The 23,337-nt window shown below is 36.4% G+C and overlaps 4 protein-coding genes across 6 annotated transcripts; 2 read left to right on the top strand and 2 right to left on the bottom strand.

The window, feature by feature from the left end:
• The first annotated feature begins 1,942 nt into the window (after nucleotides 1-1,942).
• LOC126599500 (calmodulin binding protein PICBP-like) lies at nucleotides 1,943-6,450 on the top strand. Its single transcript, XM_050265889.1, has 3 exons — nucleotides 1,943-2,549; nucleotides 2,740-5,970; nucleotides 6,192-6,450. The coding sequence occupies exons 1-2, from the start codon at nucleotides 2,277-2,279 to the stop codon at nucleotides 5,962-5,964; spliced, it is 3,498 nt and encodes a 1,165-aa protein (XP_050121846.1). The 5' UTR covers nucleotides 1,943-2,276; the 3' UTR covers nucleotides 5,965-5,970; nucleotides 6,192-6,450.
• Nucleotides 6,276-11,903, bottom strand: LOC126599501 (endoribonuclease Dicer homolog 2-like). The gene is made up of 10 exons (XM_050265892.1): nucleotides 11,641-11,903; nucleotides 11,248-11,323; nucleotides 9,781-10,058; nucleotides 9,209-9,654; nucleotides 8,932-9,035; nucleotides 8,399-8,595; nucleotides 8,078-8,287; nucleotides 7,520-7,918; nucleotides 6,977-7,255; nucleotides 6,276-6,753 (listed from the first exon to the last, which is right to left on the bottom strand). The coding sequence occupies exons 2-10, from the start codon at nucleotides 11,309-11,311 to the stop codon at nucleotides 6,535-6,537; spliced, it is 2,196 nt and encodes a 731-aa protein (XP_050121849.1). The 5' UTR covers nucleotides 11,312-11,323; nucleotides 11,641-11,903; the 3' UTR covers nucleotides 6,276-6,534.
• A 2,302-nt stretch (nucleotides 11,904-14,205) lies between these two features.
• Nucleotides 14,206-15,288, top strand: LOC126599504 (uncharacterized). Its single transcript, XM_050265896.1, has 3 exons — nucleotides 14,206-14,351; nucleotides 14,472-14,683; nucleotides 14,774-15,288. Exons 1-3 carry the CDS (start codon nucleotides 14,309-14,311, stop codon nucleotides 14,876-14,878), a joined length of 360 nt encoding a protein of 119 aa, XP_050121853.1. The 5' UTR covers nucleotides 14,206-14,308; the 3' UTR covers nucleotides 14,879-15,288.
• Nucleotides 15,289-17,024: 1,736 nt separating this feature from the next.
• LOC126599503 (protein FREE1-like) lies at nucleotides 17,025-18,649 on the bottom strand. Of its 3 annotated transcripts, XM_050265895.1 has the most exons (3): nucleotides 18,415-18,649; nucleotides 17,937-18,224; nucleotides 17,539-17,731 (listed from the first exon to the last, which is right to left on the bottom strand). In XM_050265895.1, the coding sequence occupies exons 2-3, from the start codon at nucleotides 18,216-18,218 to the stop codon at nucleotides 17,681-17,683; spliced, it is 333 nt and encodes a 110-aa protein (XP_050121852.1). In that variant the 5' UTR covers nucleotides 18,219-18,224; nucleotides 18,415-18,649; the 3' UTR covers nucleotides 17,539-17,680. The 3 variants fall into 3 exon arrangements, with proteins under 3 accessions (XP_050121851.1, XP_050121852.1, XP_050121850.1); XM_050265894.1 differs by lacking the exon at nucleotides 17,539-17,731 and adding an exon at nucleotides 17,025-17,351 and having other exon boundaries at nucleotides 17,937-18,646; XM_050265893.1 differs by having other exon boundaries at nucleotides 17,937-18,649.
• Between the last annotated feature and the right edge of the window lie 4,688 nt (nucleotides 18,650-23,337).

The raw sequence follows: 23,337 nt of genomic DNA, 5'->3' as shown, positions 1-23,337 counted from the left end.
TGTTAATCTTTTCCTTAAAGATTAATTAAATGCATAAAGTAATTATTGTTAGTAAAACAGACACGTGAAACAATCCTACCAGAGAAATAGCGGTTACCTTGGATTAGGGGACTGAGAAATGTACCAACAAGATCCTCTCCGGATCCTTTTGATGAGGATCCTGAGGATTTATGAATTGTGTTCGTTCATCGTATATCGTGTAGTTAATTTTTGTCAAGTACTATATGTGTTGAATTTTAAATAAAAATATTTAAAATAATTTCTGATCGCATGATATATGATGAAATAACAAGATTGACGGATCTCCAAGATCCTCACCAAGAAGAGAATCCGGTTCCAGAAATGGACTCACATTCTTGAATGTGAAATACAATCAAAATCCAGTTTAATCATTTTTTAGTCAATAATTATTGCCAAAGATATTCATACCCAATTAGATATCTTAAATATTTTAGATTTGACTAATATTTTGCAAAGATGATGTATGAGGTGCAACTTGAAAAATAAACGACTGTCAAATTTATATCACGTGCCAACATTTTTTTTATATGCATTTAAAAAATAATAATTTAATCAGAATATTAAATACTAAAATAATTAATTGAAAAAAAAAACCTAAAATTCATGTCTTCCCCTTCCCCATCCCCAGCCGCATTCTCCCTCTCCCCCTGCAAACCCCATTTCCTCATCCGTTGTTGCCATTGATGCCGGCTTCGGCCCCTGTAACCTGGACCTGGGTTTGGGAAAATTTAGGATTTGGACGAAGATGCTGACGACGTACTGGAGGGGATGGAAGATCCAGGGTTGGGGCTTTGCATTTGCAGGTTTGGGGTGGAGAGCGGCTGTGGAAGGTTGTTTTTTTTTCTTTCTATTTTTGAAGGGTTTGTTTTTTTTAAATAAAAAATTAATTGTTTGTTCATGTGGCAGAAGTTGTCATCCACATAAGCAAAAATGTGAGACCCACTGTAACCACGTCATCATTTAACAACTAATTTAACAAAATTTTTAACGGTTGTATGAAATTGAAATGAAATGATAACTAAATTTATAAGATTAAAATATTTTAAAGATATTGTATGAGGTTATAATTACACCCAAACTTGAGGACGTAATTTACCCTTTATTTTTTTTCTCTCAAATTATGAGAATGAAAGTTTTGAACTATTGCCATATTTGTTTCTCATCATTTTGTAAGTGCTGGATTATTCTAGATTCTATGATTAAGGTTTTCTTCTTTAATCCATTAAGTCTAAATTAAAACCCTCTCATTCTCTTGCTCAGTGGAGCCACCATAGGAACAACTTCAAAAACCTTATGAATATTTGTTTATGTTTTGTATTGGACTTCTAGGAATAACCACGACAAACCAAATTACAATCTCCTTCACTAACTTCTTCAATTTTCTTCTAACATATTTGTCTTCATGTTCTCTCTTCTTGTGTGCGACTCTATTGATTACAATCTCCTTCTCCCACTTCTTCAATTTTCTTCGAACATATTTGTCTTTGCGTTCTCTCTTCTTGTGTGCGACTCTATTATGCACACCATGTGCTTGATGAAATATCTTAGTTGTCAAGCTTTGGTAGCCTTCAACATTACTCTACAATATCTTTCATCCACTCTTGAAAAGCCTCTACATAATAGTAGTTGTCGACATATCTTGCCATAAGCTACTGATATATGTTGGCAGAAATTAGTGAGTGTCGGCTAGGTGCACAACAAAATGGCCCAATAAAATATTTTTGATTAATATTATGATCCTGTTGTTAAAAATCTTGGTTCCGTCACTTGCTGTAACATTGAGTTGTGCTATCGCTTCTAATTAAAAAATAAGAAGAAAAGAATTAAAGGTCATTCCAACCAAGAACTTTTAATAATGTGTCACAGTTGTTCATCCCTATAAAGGAAAAGATAAAGGGGGGGGGGGGGGGGGGTGAATAGTCAAGTCAATTGCAATAGTATGCATACAAGTCAAGAAATCGAAGTCCAACCTCAGCCTTATTCTTCAAACTCAGCTGTTATTCATGTCTCTTATTATTTATTTTGATTGCATACCTGGATTTTAAGATCAAGTTAGAAAATTCTGAAAACACCAATCCTTGGATTCTTTTTATTGAGTCATCTCCCAAAACAGAGTCCGCAAAAACCCTTCTTTCCACCAAATTCGTTTTCTTTCTTCCCTTCTGAAAAGAAAAAACAGAAACAAAACAAAACAAAGAAGAAGAAAAGCAGCTAGATTCATATCAGAAAACTTGAATTCTGTCAAGGGAAAGATAATGGATGATAAGGAGCCTGAGTTTGGAGCTGATCTGGATTCCAGCCAAATGTGTGAGAAATTGTCACCATCTGTTTTGCAAAACCAGAATGGCAGAAGCCAAGGAGAGCTGCTGCTGCAGAAGAAGAAGAAGAAGAAATTGAAAAAGTTGATATCAATCAAGCTCTCCAAATCACCAAGCCTGAAGCCGTCCCGAAAGAGATCCAGCAGTATATCCAATCACCATGTATCCTCCACTGATGGTTCTTCTGATACAAGTACTGAAAACCTACAGGCAAGTCTGTTAAATTCTTGATCTCTTTTGTTTTTTTAAAGGATAATATATGGCGAAGAGAATAGAGGATTAGGCGAGCGGAACTACACATATGTTGAATTCTTATTGCCTTTGCTTACCAATTAAAATAGCTGGAAATTGACGATTTCCCTTCTTTTTTGTGAATTTTCCTGTTTTGGTTTATGTGTAGAATTCCGCAAGAACATTAACGAGACGGTCTAGTTTTAAGCCTGCAAAGAATTTGACGAGAATTTCCAGCTTAAAATTTAGAAACCCTTTGATGAGGAAGTGCTCTGGAGGAACCCAAATGAATAATATTAATCTCAAGAAATCAAGAATGTCTAAGCTTGCAAGTTCTGCCTGCTCAAGAATGTCAACCAGCGATGCAGAATCATCATCTCCAAGATCCGTTAATTTAAAGCCGAAAACTTTTTCTGGTCACAATTCAGCGTTGAATGTCCCAACAAAATCTATGATGACAAAACACTCTGAACTCCCTAAAGTTCCGGAATTCAGAGTACAAAGAGCTACATGTTCTTCGGCCCTCAAAGCTTCCAAGTTGCCTGAAATTGGGGATCATGAGGCAGAGGGAACTGAATCTGAGGGGGGTTCGGCCGCCAAGGTTTGTCCATTCACTTACTGCTCACTTCATGGTCATCGCCACACCAATGTACCCCCACTCAAGCGCCTCATTTCGATAAGGAGGCGCATGTTGAGGGCTCAGAGGGGAGTGACACGGGCAACTCAACCGTTGGAGAGAGTGAAAAGGTCTGGCAAAACTAAGGAGGATCAGACGAATCACATGGCCTGCAATGGAAATGGCGCAGTTCATAAAATGAATGCTATGGTGTCACTCCCTGCAGCGGATGGTGTAAGTCCGGAATGTTGTTGCATTGGTACAGATTTGGAAGCCACCAACACAGACTGGAAGGAAGAGAAAATTGCAGCATCTAATCACAATGAAGGTGTTCAATCCACTTGCACAGATGATCCCAGCAATAGTGATCCTAAATTGTTTGGAAAAACTATGGAGGTCGATGATTGCACAACTGTCAAACTACCCAATAAATTGGAAAGACCAATCCCTCAAGAAGCTGTGCAATCAACAAGGAACAATGAAATCTCTGCTGCTTCTGATTCTCAAGCTTCGAAGGAACAAAATGCAGGTAAGGAGGACAAAAGTGGAAGTAAGCATGCAAAGGATCAGAAATATACCCGAATGTGGCAGTTGATGTACAAGCACGCTATAAAAGGTGTCACTCCAAATGTTGATGACCAGCTCCCTCTTAATGGATCAGACAAGGAAGAACAACTAGAGGGTGCCAACACCATCTGTGAAAATGACAATTTAAGTTTCTCCGAAATAGATGATCATACAGCTTTCGTAAATCACAGCGCAGGAGGTGAAACTACTGAGATATGCCGCCATGATGCCATTCAGCTGGTGCAGGAAGCATTTGATTGCATTCTTCTCCCGGAAATTCAGGACTGCTCATATGATGATGAATCATCTACTAGTGGCGTCGGCTCAGACTGGGAAGCATTAGAACAGACTACGGATGAGAGTGGGGAGCGGAGGACTTCAATTGCCACCAGTCGTTCGTCTGAGGACAGTACAGCACAAAATACAAAAGAAGCGAAAACAGTGTCAGAAGTTGGAGAGAAGACTGACAAGAAAACACCCAAGAGCTGGAGCAGTCTGAAAAAATTCATTCTCCTCAAGAGATTTGTCAAGGCAGTTGACAAGGTGAGGAACCTCAATTACCCGAAGCAAAAATACTTGCCCTTGGATCCTGATTCAGAAGCAGAAAAGGTCAATCTAAGGCAGCAAAAGACAGAAGAGAGAAAGAATGCCGAGGAGTGGATGCTTGATTATGCACTTCAACAGGTTATATCTAAACTACCTCCAGCTCAACAAAGAAGAGTAGCGTTGCTCGTCGAAGCTTTTGAAACAGTTCTCCCGTTTCCAGAAATTAAGAGTAGCCAGAGGTCCAATGTAACAAATTCCACTGAATCAAATATTCAAGTCTGCAATGGTTTGTCAGTTCAAAATTTTATTCATCAAGGTGAAGAGAGTAACTCGAGAACATCTGCCGGAGTCTTGCTTGGGAATGTGTCATGTCCAAAGAAAAGTTTCAATGAGTATCCAGATCAGGTCAGTGATTTTCAAATGCAAGAGGAGCAAAGTCAAGTGAATTTGCTCAGGACAGACCACTGTTTTATTCAAACCAAGCGAGATGTTACTGTTCCTGAGGCCACTGGTGAAGATCAGAAGAAGAATCAAATTGTTTCTATAAATGCTTGCTATTTGGATGACAAAGTCATTGACTTAACCAATTTTGCTGTATCAGAAACCAAAGATCCATGGTTATGTGATGATACCTCCTTGAAGCAAGATGAACACGGTAGGATCATTTGTGATGGTCCTAGCAACCTCGGTCCGATATTGGAAAACATCAAATCTGAGACCAATAAACTAATGGCCGACACTGCCGAAAAATTGAATTCATCTGAGGACCAGAGTACTGAAAATCATGTGGGCTCAACAGCAGATAACACGGTGGTCTCTTTAGCTTCCATAGGATCAACTGAGGAGCAAATGGCAGCAAGAGAAGAAGTGAGCGGGGTAGCACATGAAGGCCGGTTGGAAAAGCAGAAATATACGAACTTATGGTTCTTAGTGTATAAGCATATGGCATCAACTATCGATGCAAAAGATGGAGACAAACCACTCGAAGGAGCTGAAGAGGAACAAGTAGACGACGCCAACGGATTGCCCGAAATAGATCAAGAGAAAAGTCACCATGAAGACAACAAAAAGGTTGAACTCCGCCATATTGAAGCAATCAAGCTGCAGGTTGAGAAAGCGATTGATGAAATTGTTCTTCCAGAGAACCAGGATGAATCAGATGATGATAAATCAAGCACTAGAGGATCAAGTCCAGAGCAGGAACCTCCAAAAAATAAAGTTGTCATAGAAGGGAAATCTTTCATGTCGAAATCCACCAACTCTGCCAAGTTTGATAATGCTACCATTCAAGAAGAAATTTCAGTCGGAGAGGCGGAAGACAAACCTGCCAAGAAAATGTCGAAGAACTGGAGCAATCTGAAAAAAATGATTCTTCTTAACAGATTTATCAAGGCAATGGAAAATGTAAAGAAGTTCAACCCACGAGGGCCACGATATCTGCCCTTTGCGCCTGACCCCGAAGCAGAGAAGGTTAATCTAAAGCATCTATACATGGATGACAGGAAGAATTCCGAGGAATGGATGCTTGATTATGCCCTTCAACAAGCTGTTGCCAGATTAACTCCAGCTCGGAAAAGAAAAGTATCACTTCTCGTAGAGGCTTTCGAAACAGTCATTCCAACCGATGGAATTCCAAACCCATTCAAGCCACAAGTTGCTCACTGACTTCAGGTAAAACAAATAATCAAACAAAGCATTACATTTGTTTTCCTAAATGATCCAAGTTTAATCTGCGGCATGCTCAGGTAGTCAAGCTTGTGAGCTGCTCTTATGTTTTGACGATACATGTCAGTCTAGCTTGAGCTCGGTTCTTTTTAAAATTGGTTCACAAAATTTAGACTCTTGAACGTTATTGGTAGATGCTCACCAGTCTATTTTAAAACATTTTGCAGGTATGGCCAACTCGAAGAGGGCTCCATGTCCATGGTAGGAACCTCAGTTTTTTTTTTGTTTTTTTTGTTTTTGGTTTTCCTTGGTTTTTTTCACAGTTAAAATTGTAGTTTATTGCATCATATAAAAGGCAGAAGTGCACAATATACAGATGTAAGTCATCATCAAATATTCGTAGTGTCTTTTAAGCTATATGTATGCCGGAACATCATTTGAACTTGTTTCCATTGTTTAATTCAAAGACCTTTCGAGACCTCAGAACTTGTTTGCGAGCTTAATTTTTCACTGTGTCCGTATTAGCAGAAGTTGATGTCTGCTTGTATGTGACCCATATCGCTTCAACCTCTATTGAAGCGGCACCACTTTGGAAGCACTTGACAGGTTTCTGCACTTCATAATGCTTTCTTTTGGCAATACACCTTGGAATCTCTTCCAGAATGAACGATCGTATGGAGAAACCAAGGGCTCCAAGAGAGGACGTATGCTCTGAAAGACGATTTGTTTGTTGTATCCAGAATCAATATAAATTGCCCCTGCTAGAGCCTCGACGATATCAGCAAGTACCTACATAAAAGAGATATCATATGAGTTTTTGAGAGTAATTCTTAGACAATATCCTTGAATTCTGATATCTTCAGTGAATGCTTGTTAGACAGACATTTGTTGTAACATGGATAAAACCATAAAAAGTAAGAAAACATAGGCGAAGCACCCTAAGTTTCCAGTCCTAGAATCGCTAAAAAATGCAGCAGAGAAATAATGAGCATGATACGCGTTAGAAACCAACATTGCTGAAGTATGTCTCAGATTTTAATCCAGAAGTTGATTCCTTAGATAGCGATCCGAAATTGTTAACTGTGCGGTCAATATTTCTGTGGACTATGTCCGAAGCAAGAATGTGCTTGTGTAATCCAGCCTTCACAGCAGATAGTGCATAACACTTATTGTTCACAGAGGCAGACCTCAGAATAGTTAAAATTCCTGGGGACATCATCTCAGGATACTTATCGTAAAAATAAGTAGTGATCATATAATCCAACACCGCATCACCAAGAAATTCTAGCCGCTGCACAACAAAGAATGTACATCTGAAAAGTTAGGAACACATAGTAGGGAAAGTAACAAGTGGCCTAAAAATTAAGTGAAATTGTTTAACTGATGATGTGCATTAGCTGAATAAGCTTGCGGCTTTCGGGACTAAACTTTTATACATACCAGCTTCCACATTACAGACAGAATCCAGTAAAATTTGAAGTTACAAAAACTACATCGTTATAAAAAGTAGATACGCATGGAATACGTTTCATCTTCGTCACATCATTGGACATACCTGGTAACCTCCGGGAATATAAGAACCATGGCTTAATGCTTCCACGAGAAGAGAAGGATCCTGAAATTTATAGTCAAGCAATGACTCTAAATGTCCAACATCAACGGGAATCTCTGACTGCACTTGTAAGTGCCTCTCATATCGTATGTGGTCTAAATCCACCTCTATACCAACCCAGTTCATGAAATATATGGCATCTAGTTCACCACCTGTGCTAAGAAATGCACCGATTAGTGCCTCAACTACGTCCGCAACAATTTTAGCATCGATCTTCCTTGTTCCCCCAACATAGATGCTTCTTTTATCAAAAAGCAACTCCTCATTTAAGAAATAACTTCTACAATAATCTCCAGGTATAATCCACTTTTTTGGATCAAAAGTCTCGTTACGAATAAAACCCTACAACACGTAAACAATGGCAGATTAGTCAAGCAGGAAAGTTTATAGAAAAAAGTTCTACAAGCATAGCGGTAACAATTTGAATGCAGCTTTCAGAAAAATTCACGAGGATAACAAGATTATAACCCGAAATGAAATGATTGAATAAATAATTGTTACCGAAATTTTACGGTCACATCCAAGCTTGCCCAGGGAAAGATTAGAAATTATGTGTTCCTTATATTCGCTAAGGAGGCCCTCACGATCATTTTGACAGGTTTTGAAAAACTGCTGACTTGCAGCATACTTAAGAAAGGAATCTCCAAGAGTCTCCAAGGATTCCAAATCTAAGTTCTCTTGGCAACCTTCTGTAGTAATAGATTCCAAGACCTACAAAGAGAAATTTAACAGCAAAAATTCAGAAATCTAGTACCTTATCAATACATAAATGGTTCATTAAATATAGGACAATACCCTTCCGAATGAAAAAATGTAGTATACCTTAATGGTTGGGATGGTAACATTTTGCGGCAAATGATCCAAAATCATCTGTTTCAAGTTGACAGCGAGTAGTAATGACTCAAGCCGATGCATGATGGACGGAACAAGTGAGAATGAATATAAATTGCTGATTGATATAGGTGACATGATTATAGTGCAAAGTTCTGGCGGCAGTTGAACGGATGCATGACTTGATCCTGCAAATAAGTGACACACATTAAGCTTCTTATTTGATAACGATTAATTATGAGATAAGATTGGATTAACTTTTGATTCTGCAAGACTTTGTGCCAAAAAAAATTAAAATGCGTTCTCAACGGTATCAATTCGATTTCAACTAACAACGGAATAGCAAGTTAGCAACCATGTGCATTTTCCTCTAATCAATATATGTATGTATATGTTTTAGAGGTGGATTATGAACTATTGATCAAAATTTTCATCCAATAGGAAATATTAAAGCAGAGCAGAAAACAAACAGAAGAATTAAATGATACCAGGCTTCCTATCTAAAAGAGGTTAGGAATTCAGACCTCTTTTTCTCTGTTGTCTGGACCACAGAAGATAATTTTGTAGCCGAAAGATGCCTCGCCCATTAAGCAATAACTGTTGATCAAAACGCATGTTGATCCCATGCCTGCAGTAAGGAAACCATCCGAGTTACTCAAAAATAGCTTGCATATATCATTTTTATCCAACATAAACTGAAACTACACCGAATACTTCATGATTTCTTTTTCTTTGGAAACGCTTGATCCTTAATGCAACAAGACATGCAAATACAAAAGAGGTAACAATAGAAGAACATACTTTGCTTCATAGTAGGCTTTGTAGGTAATAGATTTGTTGTCCCTCATTAGTGAGTTTCCAGTCAAGTCATCCAACAGGCCAGTGATGCAATACAGGCTATCGGTATGAGGCGTATAGACCACGGAATTCTGGATCCTGCATGTACAAACCATACCATTTTTGGTATGTAGTGGAACATGGGAATTGTTGTTTGGTTGAGGACAATCTACACAAACACGATTCTCAAAATCTTTGTTACAATGGGACGACGTAGACATAACACTGTCTAAATCAATGATGGAAGTTCTCTGGTGTATCCTTGCTGCTGGTAGCAAAAGGTAATCAATCGATTCAGTCCCATAGTTTTGTCCCAAATGAAATCTTTCTAAAACTTTCTCCAACTTTGTCAATTCATGATCCACCAGAATTCGAAAAATTGTGATTTGGAACCTTCTGCAAACAAGAACCTGGCAAATAAAATTACACAACCAAGATTAACCATTTTTTTTTTCTGAACAAGATTAACCATTGATATATATATTTTTTTATCATGTCATTTATCACTAAAAGTAATAACACACTGGAAACCGTACCTGCTCTGAACATAGATTAACATCTCCAGCATATTTAAAGTTTACTGCTAAAGGACCCCTTTGAACTTGTAATTCAAAATTCATATTTGCAATGGTATCACGATCAAGTTTATTCCTTGTGGCAAGTACGATATCACTAACTGGAATATCGCAATCAATATTCTGCTTCAGCTTAATTAAGTAGCAATGATACATTACACTAGCATCATTTGAACACGGTGGTTTGACCAGCTCGGTTGGAACATAACGAGGTTGTTCATCATCACAAGGTTCACGCCCTGCAAGTATAACACTTACAAATTACAAATAGAAAAAAACAAGTTGTATGAATCATATATATAAATTTGTTAAACAAAAATGGTTAGAGAAGTTACCAACTTACGGTACTTACCAGATAATAAGTTATGTTTAAAACTAGGGATACTTTGGATGCGATCTCTAATCCTTAACATTCTTTGATTAAAACCTTAATAGTATTCAAAATTTGATCAAGGTCCCTTGACTTTGTACACCTCATTATATTACTATTAATATTTATATTTTTATAGTTTTGACATTAATTGTTTGATATTTTATGATATTTATAATCCCTCATTATAATATTATTAGAAACGGTTACAATAAAAAAATTCAAACATTTTGATTGAATAAAAACTATGTAAAAATAAGAAATAATAAATGGCAAAAGAATGTATCCATAGTGTTAAAAAAAATTGGTACATTTTACAAAAAAATTGGTACATTTAACATATAACAAAGTGATACATTAATAAAGAAGAATGGGTACATTATAAATAAATTGGGGTACAGATAAAATATTAAAAACTATGAGTACAAATGAATTTTTAAAAAATATAGGCGCTAAAAGAAATTAATACATGGGTACAAAATAAAACTAAAAAGAAAATACTACAAATTTAAAAAAAATGTTGCAAATTAAAAGTGGGTACAAACTAAAAATATAAATATATGATACAAAGTTTAGGCATAAAACATAAGTATACCATATGTAATTTTTCTATCATTTATTATATATACAATGTCACGTGACGGTATACACATGGGTACAAACACAAATAAAACTTTAAAAAATATGGGCACAAAAAGAAACTAATATATGGGTACAAATTAAAAATGAAAAGAAAATTGGTACAAATTAAAAAATATTTGCAAATTAAAAAAAGGGTACAAACTAAAAATAAAAATATATGATAAAAAAATTTAGCTATAAATATAAATATACTAATTGTAACATTTTTAACACTAAAGGAATATATTTAAAAATAAAAAATATTTTATTATTCAAATAATTAATGATGTTATTAATATCCAATGACCTTGATCAAAAATTGAAAATGAATAGAATTTTAATAAATGGAGTAACAAAAAGAAGGATGTGAACCTAATTTTCCTTTAAAAATAATTATAAGAGGCAATCAAGGTATTGAAAAAGGTAAGAGATGTTACCAAGTTCTTGTGTGGCTTCTCCCACAGCGAGAGGATCAGCAGAGTTATTTCCGTCTTTCTCCATGTTAGCTTCTCACTACAACATTCACCAAGTTTCCAGCAAAAATAACTAAATCAGCAAACCTATTTCGCTAAATTGCAGAGTCAAACAGAGTACTGGAGTAACTAGAGTCCAAAACGCAAAGGCTCGTTTGATAACTATTTCAGTATTCAGTTTTTAGCGTTTAGTTTTCAACAAAAAAAAAACAGAAAACTTGTTTGCAATTCAGTTAAAAGAACATTAAAACAGGAACTACAAACCGAAAGCGAAATGGTTATCAAATAGCCCAAATAATAAACCAAATTTATTGATTCCCAAATTGCAAAGTAATAAACAGAAAGTGGGGAACTCACAGAAACCGATCCGCGCAGCGCGTAAGAGTGAAAGTAGGAAGCACAGAGAACTGGAGAAGTGTAGGTAAATGTAAGAGTAACAAAGAAGTGTGTCTGTAAATGTAAGAGAGTAACAGACAAGTTTATCTTTAAAAACAACTGATGGAGCTTGAAGCTGCAAAAGCCTAACTGGATTACTTTGGAATTTCAAAAGACACTGGATCGGATTCTTCGGATGATGATGAGTAATATGTAGTCATATTTAAAAACTTGGTGAGGAAGCAACTTCCTCTGTAAGTTCGTATCGACTCAAGTCTGATGAGAAAAAGAGAGAACCGCCCACTGAAGTTCTTTTGGGTGGGACAGAATAAGACACTGCTTTATGGGTCCGCTCATATGTATGTTTTTATTTTAATTTTATTTATTTATTTATTTATTTTGAGCAAACAATATCATCTACACTAAGAGGTGAAGGAGTGGGCTAAGCCTAAGAATGATCTAGCAATAATGTGGTTCAAATTCGTCTTTGGCGAGAATTAAACCTAAGTTTCAAATTCGCCTTTGACGAGAATAGAACCTAAAATCTTTCACTTACAAGTTATCATTAATAGCCAAAATTTAATACTCAATTTCATAAATGTCACTTTTTATAAAAACTTTCAAATATAACATAAAACTCACATTAATAGACCTAAAAACCCTCAAAATCCAAAACCCAATTACACAAAAAAAGCTAAAACACTTGAATAGATCTCCTGTCCATTGTTGTTCAAAGTGCAAGGCTTGGAGGGGAGTTGGTAATATCAAACTTGTGCAAGTTAGTTTCTGATTTATTTGTAACTCATTGAATATGGGGGTCAATGGAATTTTTGTGGGAGTTGTATGGAAGCAACTCAACCACTCCAAACTTGGAACTCTTCTTACTCCGAGAAGAATATAATTGCAAAAGAGCTCATAAAGCAAATGAAAACTCCTATAAAATTCTTGAACATAATTGACTTGTTCGAATATATATAATCGATGGTCATCTATCTATATAAGCAGCAAATTACATTCAGAAGGGAAAAATTGCCTATTTGATAATATAATGCAAGTGACTAGATGATTTTTTTTATGAACAACTCACATTCAACAATATTATTCCCAATCAACAACTCCATATCAAAGTCTACCAGATGATCTTTTTTTGTTGAATTATTTGTGTTTTCCTATATAGCTAGGCAATTGATACATCATAGACAAGCGTCTGCAAATTCTCATTGATCTCCATTTCATTGACTTTTTGTTGAGGTAAAGTAACATATTCATTCATAGATAATAGGAAAACGTATGTAAACATGAGGATAGGGTGCAATTACGTGGGCTTTGATAAAAACCTTGCCAGGGATTTCAATCTGGACAAAAGGAAAAAGAGCGTCCCGCATCAAAATTAAATATGAATTATATCCTAAAAAAGAAAGTCACAAATTATATCGAGTGGTTCTTCAAACCATGCTCGTTCTGCCTCCGAAAGCAATCCAAACCGTGCTAATTGATGAGCCACCCAATTTGCCCCTCTCCATGTATGCAAAATCTTCAAAATTGGGAGTGATCGTAGATAATAACGCACCTCCTTAATTACTGTACCAACACTACTACAAAAGGGCCTTATAGTGTTAGTGGGTGGTGTCGGTTTAATATAATATAGTAACGGATAAGACAGTTAAACACCTACTGAACATGACGTCGGATTTACTATCGCTTATAAGCGTCATAAAATGTCTATGTCGCTTTTAAACCAACATAAACATTTAATGTCGCTTATAACCGACATATATTTTAATAATTTTTAAATACTGGCGTCGCTTTTAAGCGACATAAAGTATGGGTATCGCTTCTAGGTGACACTAATTATTGTTTTTAAATATTTTAAAGCCTGCGTCGGTTCTGAGCAACATAGATTTTAGTTTTTCTAAATATTTTGAAACTCGATGTCGGTTGTAAGCGACATATTGATCGCCTTTATATACTCTCCCTATGTTTTCTTCTTCCTCTCTTGCATATTTGTTATTTGTTCTTTCAATTTATAAACCCTCCCCGTGTGTTCTTGTTCCTCTTTCTCTCTCAACTTTCTTATTTGTTCTTCTAACGTGCAATTCATTAAAGCTTGTCAGACTATGGTGTCAGTTTTAATCGACACCAAGGTTAACTAAAGCGACGCCATTTGAATTTAAAAAAAACTATGTCAAAAAGTGGTTGTTTTTTTTTTGGTAAAATCAGAAAGTGGTTGTTTGATTTAATGTATCAGTAAAGTGTGTCAGGCGTGGGGTCAGTTTAAATCGACACCAAGGTTAACTAAACCGATGCCACGTTTGGTCCAATAAATGTTGTTAGAAAGTGGGTGGATTTAATTAGACGTAATGCATGTCAGCAGTGGGTGTCAGTTTCAACTGACACTAAGCCCCACTTATTGCGACGCCAGTGGGTTTTAATATGACGTCAGGCACTTAATGTCGGTTTCAACCGACGCCAACTCAGCATCCATATTTAAACCCCTTTTTCCCCATTTCATCCGTGCTTCATTTTTTCCCTAATTTCAATCTCTCCTTCTCCTTCCCAATTCGGTCCGTACTTCCATTTCATCTCCCTTTTCACTTTTTAGTTTTTGTACTTCTTCTTGCAGATTGTTTTGCTATGGATCATTTTGAAGATGAGCATGCACGAAATCCAATTCGAAGAGGAAGAAGTCGAAGGTGGTCCATTTTTAATTTATTATGGTTATTACTTTCAGTTTTTTGTTTTGTAGTCTATCTAGTATGATGCCCAAATTGAAAATTGTTTTTTGGTCCTTGGTTTTTTTCTGTATTTATAAGGAACAACTCAACGACGATGGGGACCCTCAATTCCCAACTGGAAGGAACAACCTTGTTCTTTTGATGCTTCTGGAAAATGCATTAGTGAAAATTCTAGTGCTTTTTCAAAACATGTAGCGGCAAAGGTTAGAGATTATAGAAATATTCCGTTGGTGAGAGATTGGCATATGATCAAGGAAGATCGCAAGGATGCTTTCTGGAATAGAATAAAGGTATAAATATTTTTTTGTTACTTGAAGAGAGTGTAATAAGTCAATGTTTATCGTAATAATTAATTTGCTTGATTTTTTTGATGAGTATAGGAAACTATTATTTTTCAAGAAAAGGATATGGCAAAAATGCCCATGATCCGTCACATGACACTTCATATTGCGGAGCATGCGCATAAGGAGTATAGAAATAAATGAAAAAAAAAAATTATATTAATAAACCGATCAAGGAGCACCAGAACACACCTCCTAATGTGAATCCTCGACAGTGAGCTGATTTGGTGTCCTACTGGAATAAATAAAAAATGAAGGTAAACTTTTTATTATTTAGTTTATTATAGCTTGAAATTTGTTTAATAATTTTTTTTTTCTTCAGGAGATTGCTGCAAAAAATAAGCATAATAGGCGGTTAAAGACAATGAACCACAAAACTGGTGCAAAATCTTTTGCAAGAGTTAGGGCATGTATGACACTTGTGCTAGCATTTATAGTTTCTATTTCTTTTTTTTGTATGTTGTATTTGTAATGTTGGATTTGGTGTTTGTTATGACGGATGAGTTTTTGTATGTTATGTAAAATATAAAATGTTTGTTATGAGTTTTTGTTAATGGTTGCCTTGACCTATATATGATATATTAGTTGGAATTATTTTTATATAATTTTTTTGTAATTATTATTAATTAAAAACTGAGGAAGATTTATTAAATTTTTTATTTTTAATATATCTAGTGTCACTTATAAGCGACGTTAGCACCTATGTCAGTTTTCTCGAGATGTTAGGTAATGTTGGTTACGATCGACATCAGTTTGACTATTTTATTTATTTAACTCAAGTGATGTCGGTTGGAAGCGACAGTAACTGTGATATTTAATTGTTTATTTGTTACCTAACGTCAGTTTGGAGCGACGCCTTTGTTCCTTTCTATGTCGCTTATAATCGACGTCAGTATCTATGTCAATTTTCAGCGACGCCTTTGTTCCTTTTTATTTTATATTATTTTGCTTCATGGTGGCGGATTAAGGGGCCTCAGGGACGTCAATACCCTTTTTGTGACGGTAGCATTGGTGTCGCTTCCTCTATCCGACATTGCACGATTTAATGTCGGATTTTTACCAATAATCCGACAGTAAGTGGTGTTTCTTGTCGTTTTTACTCCAACAGTAATATCCCCTTTTGTAGTAGTGCAAAATGGGAGTTTTCATCGTGGTCCTTCTGGTTATTGGCAGCAAGTACACTGGAAGAGTCTCCTCCAAATTAAATCGCCTCAACTCCTAGTTCCCTGGCCAATTCCATCACTGTACATGGAGCAAGCACCTCCGCGAGCAGTGGTGAAGTCACACCCCCTCCACCTTCTGAGTTCGAGCAGCAATAAATTCTTCCACATCATTTCGAAAATCTACGTAGTTATGAAGAGGTAGCAGCTGAGAATTTTTTCCATTACACTACCATCTACATCCTTATGTTTATTTGGTTTTAATATTGAGGGTATTTAAGTCTATTTAAGTGGACTTTCTGTTATTTTTAAAGATTTTATAAAAAGTAACATTTATGAAATTGAGCCATAAATTTTGGCTATTCTTATTAAAACTTGAGGAATATTACTAAACCATACTATCAAGTGGCCCGTTCATATGTTGGGAGACCATATTGTAGTAAAGGCCGGTACTCTTTTCCCTAATTAGATGTTTTTTTTTTTTAAACAAACCGTAATCAAAGTTTTGTTCCATGTGATTTTTTTCGGAAAATATTTTACGCCCACTTGTTTTTTTGTTTTTTTGTTTTTTTATTCCCCATTATATTTTTCAGGTAAACGTGTCTTAAGATGCAGTACTATTCCAATTTTCATTGCATAAATACACCACTATCATGGGGTACCATGCTCGTTGGTGCTAAAACTCGACACACACCAATTCTATCCATACACTACTTGGCTTGAGTCTCAGTGCCACTAGAAGAAAAAAGCTCATCTATCACAGTGAATGCCCGTGATAAATTGCAATCCACCACGGACACTGTGCCCGTTAGTATTCTGGATGTGATAAAAAGTCTCAATTTCTACCACGGGTTATGCCTGTTGTGAAATGCAATATAACCACGGATTGTACCTGTGGTAGATTGAGATCTAACATCACGTGCTAATGCCATTGTCGATTACTAATTGACCACATCTAATGGCCGTTATAAATTATTTTCCAAAATTAAAAAAAAATAAAACTATTTAACAAATATATATATATATATATCTGTATTTATTTATTTTAGTACAAAATAACCAACAAAATTGCATATTTACTACATATATAACTGAAACAAGAAATGATTAATCCAGCCCACCTTCAGTAATTTTCACATAGAACCAAAGCATCACATATATCTCAAAACAAGTATCAATGTTTATACTTACTACATGACAACATGTCAAATAACAGGAGGAGTAGAAACAAGGAAACCATCACCTAGGCCCTAATTAATTACATGTTGTCAATAAATAAGGGGGACCATTATTTTTTTAGGACAAGGGGAAAGGCAAAATTTCCAAGTTTCCAACTTGTACAGTTGCAGCAGTCACTGTATCCAAACGGTGTTGGCAGTGTAACTATTTGACTGCAATCTAATACGCCTTGGCACATAGCTCTTTGACTAAAAGGCGAAGGTAGATGAGTCAGTTTTCTGCATGAGAAGAAAAATAAACATACAAATTACTTTTACCTCAAGACATAAATTAAAAGTTCCTTAACGAACTTGATGCTAAAGCAAAATGAATATGAATGATTTGAAAGAAAGCAGGGGGAAGGAACTAAAGAAGAGCAATGGATGGCATTTTAAACACTACCCATACTATAAACCAACATAAAGATGATCATCCTGAGGAATACCAGAAACAGCTTCATGATAATATGCATTTCAAAAATAGGTGAGTCCAAGGTGGTGTTTTTATAACTCTTACCTTGGTAATCCATTCCAACATAGACCAAGAGGCCATAGTGTTAAAGTAACATTTATGTGAAAACATGATTTCTTCTGTTAAGGCTCCCAATTACAGTTGTAACCTAAGCTACAAAGTTAAGTTGTTGAAATCAGTGGCATTGAACGACATAACGGAACTAATCCGTTCCCACAACAACACAATTATAAGTGAAAATTAACTAGGTGAAAATCCAATCACAGTAAACACAATAGAAACTAACAAGTTCTATGCTTCTAATTAAAGTTAAAATTTTACTTATATAGAACATAGTATCTCCTTGTTCATACCTGGCAAAGGACATCCATAGTGCTCTGCCCTCCACTTTCAGCTAATAGCTTGACCCGAAACTTCTGCACCCCACTCTTTGCGTCCTCTTGCGTATCGACCTTGGGTACTGCCTGGACGATCTTGTTCGAGCTCACCGGTGTGGTTTTCCCAAATGGGATACTGATCGACCTCCCGTAATCATCGAATAAAGTCGAACTTGACGACTTGGGTGCGGTGCCGTGAGCTCCATACAACTCCACCTTATCACCTCCGTAAGCATAAACACCGTCACCATACCGCATCGGGACCTGCATTACACCGTTTCCCATATGGATCCAAACCCAAATCAGATCGGCTTCGGTTGTATCCCCCATACCTATCATCTAAATAGGACCCGCCGGAGCCACTGTCGTGATCGAATTTCAGAAAATTCTTGTATGGATTTTCATATACAGAACACATACATGAGCATATTGGAACAAGCTTTGGGATTTTTACCTTACAGAAAAAGCCATGGACTTGGGTGCGCAGTCGACAGAAGGGAGGACGAGTTCGCGAGGAACTCGCTGGGTTTGCAATTAGAGATGGTTTTGTTTCTGATTCCAAAAAGGTGGAATTGGGCTCAGGTATGCAGAGGTGGAGGCGTTTGGAAATTTTTGAAGAGGAAAGGCACAGAAGCTGCGAGAGAGAAATGAAAAGGAGGAGGGGGAGTTAATGCGCTCTCTTTGAAAATAAGGAGTTGAGATTTTGGGCGCCAAGCCAAAATTTTGACAGCCCTCCAAATTTTTAATCTCCCGCCTCTTCCAAATGCTTTCAATTATGAACGATAAAATCATCCACAACGGGCTAAAGATGTGGTGAATTCACAAAAGATGATGTGGTAGTTTGAAGTAACCAATACGAGCATATCCTGTGGTAATTATGATATTCCATTACGGATTTAAATGTCCGTTGTAGATTATTCGCTTTTAACAATGGGCCAAAATTTAACCGTGGTGGATTAATGTTATCTACCACGGGTTAAACTTGGTTGTGGTAATTGAATAGTTTTTACCACGAGCTATATATGTCCGTGATAGAATTGACGTGGTAGATGAACTGTTTTGTTCTAGTGTGCCAAGATAAGGCTTGAGAGAAAGATGATTGCAGGCGTTTCATTTTTTGAGGCTGTCAAGAGACTATGTTGTGTTCTGTTGTGTTGATGTGTATTTGCACAAAACTTGATTTCTAATCAGACTAAATGATCGTACACCAAATAGGATGCTGATTCGGTTGGATTTTTTCCATACTTGAGGACTTTACATTCTTGTGACTTGTTTTTCCCAAAACTTAATAATGAAAAGAAATGAAGGAAAACGTTATGTTACCTGAAATTTATTCGTACATAAATAGAAGAAATATAGATTTTGTGTTGCCTGTGCATGTTAATTTTGATCTATTTTACTTATACATTATCTTAAGTGAGGATTGATTTTAGTTGTCGTGGTTCCCACATGCTAAGTATTGGAATATGCCCAATAAGAACAGTGTGATGTTTTTGTTGATGCAAATTTCTGCGGTCTCTTCCTTTGACGAAAATGCACTTGCAAAATAATACACCTAAAATTAAGGTCAAAAGCCTCACATGCCCATGATAAATTTTTTTTGGGGAGGGGGTGGGGGTGAGGGCTTTGGTCAAAGAATCTCCGATACCAAAGTTTGAATTCTGAAAATAATGTATTTGAGTGTTTGTGGGTAGCAAAAAGATTCCTTTTTTTTTTTAACAAGTGATATTATCTACACTAAGGGGAGAGGGTGAGGTTAGCTTCACAATGGGCTACCAATAATGTGGTTCAAACTCGACTTTGGCAATAATCAAACCTAAGATCTCTCACTTACAAGTGAAGATGAATACTACTAGACCATAGTACTAAGTGGCAACAATAAGCCTCTTGAATTTTAGAGATAAATGAAGTATTTATAGGAGAAATGGAGGAAGTGGGCTGTCCCTCTAGGGTTTAGGGGTGGTCAGTCCAATGGTGGATTTTGGGTGGAATATTCCAAGATATTTGTGTAAATAAATATCTTGGAGTAATTAGGTAAATATCCTAAATAAATGGAATTAGGGTAACTTACTTGAAAGAGGTATTCTTTGATTAGGAATATATTTATGATAAGAATAAGGAATTATCCTATTATAAATACCTTTGACTTTTCTTAGGGGCAGGGGTGTCTTAAGCAGTCGTTGATTTCTATCTGCTCTACCTCGACAGACATGGTGATGAGACTACTCCGTACTCATTTAATAGGGGCAGTCTTGTATTTCTTGGGGAATAATCCACGTGTCAGCTCCATGATTTTGAGATTATTTTTGGCTCCACAGTTTTCACTTTGCTCTGCCATTATGGTATTGGTTGCAACATGCTCATAGTAAGATCATAGTTTGAAGTAAAACCCATCAAAAGTGAGAGAGCGACTCCGGAAACCAATTACATCTATGTGCTTGCACTTCAATACAGAAATAGAACAAGAACATAATCCTAAAGTTTTTGAACTCGTGTTGTTTTTTATCTCCAAAAGGTACAATTTCACCACAAAACAAGCCAATTAATCTGTTCCATTACAGGCAATTCGGATGAACATTAAACACTCACGCATAACAAACATTCAAAATCCAACAAATGGGTGTTCATAATTTCAAGCAAAAATGCCAAAATTCAAAGAAAATAATGAATTAAATAATAATAATAATAATAATGAATTAAATTCAGAAATTTTTTGTACTCACTTATCTCCCTTGATCTTGAACCAAGTCTCAACACATTACTTATGAGCAGCATCCAAATCCCCCTTGCAAGAACATCCCAAGTCAATCGGAACCCCAGAGGCAAGGTCGGTCCCACCACCTCCCTCCAAACCCAAGTGGCAAATCCCGCAATTCATCTTTACTCAAATGCACCACCGTCTTCACCTCCAAAACCCCACTCTCTAAATCCACCTCCTCCATTGACCAATCCACATCTTCTTCGGAATCATCCAAGACCGATGCGACTCTGCCTCCGGTGGCCGAACGACGGTGGTGGGTTGTCTCGGGAGCCGACATTCGTGAAACCCAAAAAGATAAATGGCGTGAAATGGCGGAGGGAAGTGTTAAAGTTGCGGCATTCAGACATCAAACATGGTGGGGTTATGGAGTAGGTGGCGATGTTTTTCTCTCTCCTCAATCAAAATATAAATATCTCTCTCCCTCGATTACTGTCTTTCTTTCTCACGAATTGCCATCCTTTCACCAATCCCCTTTCTCCTCTATTTTTGAACTGGTGACCCAAGATTTAGATCACATTTAACTTTTAGGTGGCAGTAAAATTCCCAACTCACAATTCCAAAAGCTTGGTATGTAATGGATGATAATTCATCCACAAAAAATCGCATGAAAGTCGCAGGTGGGAGTTAATGAATCAACATGAGCCAAAGCCCAATACGAGTGATGCGGGTTTCTTTACGATATTTGGTGAATAATATTTTTAATTTTTTAAAGGTTTGTTTATGAGTTTTGATTTCAAGGTGCAATATTTATGAGTATTAATTTCTGGGTTCGTATGTGTTATGACTGTTGGGTTTCTTGGCTTTACCTGTATTTTGTGAGTTCGTGGGTTCCATTGCTGGGGTCAAATATTTCTTGGCAGGATTCAATTTTTCTAGAAAACTATACACTCTATGTACACGAGATGCATAAACGAGGTCAAATTTGGGTTTTTACTCAATTATTGTAGTCTAATTTTGACGTAATGTGATGAACAACGACACAAAATCACATCTTATATGATTCGAACCAACGACATCAGGTTTTGGAGACTTAAGCATGCTTTGTTCATGCTTTGTGTTGTGCATCTTTTCATTTAAGAAAGCAAACATTGTTAATGATACCAAAAACTTCTCCCTTTTCCATTTACTAACAAAAAGTACATGACAACTAAATTTGAAGAAAAGTAAAGGAAAAAAAAAAAACAAAACGAGTCCCTATTAAAGCCATTAACATATCACAAAAAATGTTCATCCACCAACATTGCACCGTAGCATTTTACATGTGCATTTATTGTGCATGTACTTTGAATGTATTGTGCTTTTTTTGTGCATGGCATGTGCATTTTCTTGCATATCAGTTATTCATGCACAATATCCAAAGAAAATAATAAAAAGAAAGACAAGCATTGATGAGTGGGAAACAGTGGACGCAAGTTAGATCGATGACATGGTAATGATGACACCTTGGGCTTGTTTTTTTTGTAATTATGCCTAGTCTTGAAGAGAATCCTAAGGCCAACATGCTAATGCTAACTGGGTTTATAGTAACATGTGGGAACATTTTGATTTTTGACGGGGTACAATACTGGGTATGTTCCAATTTGTGTTTCAATTCAATTGCAGAAATTTCACAAAATTTTCCCGGTTTGTGCATATGATGTGCATATGTCGTGTAGGTTGCGTGCATAAGGTGTGCATGTCTAACACATGGCATATCATGTGCATATGATATTAAAAAGTGATATGCATATTATATGCATTTAATGTGCATTATGTGTGCATGGTATGTACATGTTATGTGCATATAACAAGGATACATAGTACGCATGTTTATTATCATAAAATACTTAGCTAATACATTGCACAACAATAAAATGTCATATAATCCCATTATGGTCGACGTGGTTCCTTTCCCTTCGCTAGTCGACGAAAATCCTCAAATCCCTTGTTGTGTTCCTCATCTATTTCGGCATTTTGATAGGAGCATATTTATGCGACTGAGTTAGCTTGTTCTCATGCATTTATGTTGTTATTTCTTAGTTAATTATATATTTTAAGCTATTTGCGTGTGTTTGTAGATCCATAAGCTTTATGAAGTAATAAAATGCATTTTAGAGCAGTTTTGGGCTTGGAATGAATAACACACGCATGGAGCAAGGTGGATGGACGAAATTAAAGACTAAAGAGGCTAGGAATGTGTTAAAGAGAAAGAAGAATTAATGTAAAAAGGACAAAGAGCTCTGCCACAAAAGAATGTCACTCCACCATTCACTTTTCCATCATTGTCGTGCACTACCATTGCACTCCCTTTGGATTCCTATACCGTGCATCATCATCCATGTTCCCTCCATTGACTCATTTGTTGTATCATTCCACCTCCATTTCCTTTCTCTACCATGTGCACAATCATTCATGTTCCTTAGCTGCAACACCACTCCATTTTACCCCATGCTTTGCATCATCACTTCATTTTCACCTTTGAATCATTTCAAACACCACTCATTGCACTTAATTGCTACACCATTCCTTATTCCCTCCATCATTTCAGATTTATGCATCATTACATTGAATCATTGCACTCAATTGCTACACCATTCCTTGCACTCAATTGCTACACCATTCCTTGTTCCCTCCATC

This window comes from Malus sylvestris, chromosome 14, assembly GCF_916048215.2.
Source record: "Malus sylvestris chromosome 14, drMalSylv7.2, whole genome shotgun sequence".
Classification (NCBI taxonomy): Eukaryota; Viridiplantae; Streptophyta; class Magnoliopsida; order Rosales; family Rosaceae; genus Malus; species Malus sylvestris.
This window is presented reverse-complemented; position numbering and strand designations above follow the sequence as displayed.

Excerpts from the sequence above, each read along its gene's own strand:
- LOC126599503 (XM_050265893.1), bottom strand. The coding sequence starts at position 18,299 with ATGATAGGTATGGGGGATACAACCGAAGCCGATCTGATTTGGGTTTGG. Across the intron at positions 17,732-17,936 it reads CTATGGATGTCCTTTGCCAG|GTTACAACTGTAATTGGGAG; the intron begins GTATGAACAAGG and ends TTTGTAGCTTAG.
- LOC126599504 (XM_050265896.1), top strand. The coding sequence starts at position 14,309 with ATGAGCATGCACGAAATCCAATTCGAAGAGGAAGAAGTCGAAG. Across the intron at positions 14,352-14,471 it reads CGAAGAGGAAGAAGTCGAAG|GAACAACTCAACGACGATGG; the intron begins GTGGTCCATTTT and ends TGTATTTATAAG. Across the intron at positions 14,684-14,773 it reads CTTTCTGGAATAGAATAAAG|GAAACTATTATTTTTCAAGA; the intron begins GTATAAATATTT and ends TGATGAGTATAG.
- LOC126599500 (XM_050265889.1), top strand. The coding sequence starts at position 2,277 with ATGGATGATAAGGAGCCTGAGTTTGGAGCTGATCTGGATTCCAGCCAA. Across the intron at positions 2,550-2,739 it reads CAAGTACTGAAAACCTACAG|AATTCCGCAAGAACATTAAC; the intron begins GCAAGTCTGTTA and ends GTTTATGTGTAG.
- LOC126599501 (XM_050265892.1), bottom strand. The coding sequence starts at position 11,311 with ATGGAGAAAGACGGAAATAACTCTGCTGATCCTCTCGCTGTGGGAGAA. Across the intron at positions 10,059-11,247 it reads AGAAGCCACACAAGAACTTG|GGCGTGAACCTTGTGATGAT; the intron begins GTAACATCTCTT and ends TTATACTTGCAG. Across the intron at positions 8,288-8,398 it reads TTACCATCCCAACCATTAAG|GTCTTGGAATCTATTACTAC; the intron begins GTATACTACATT and ends TTCTCTTTGTAG.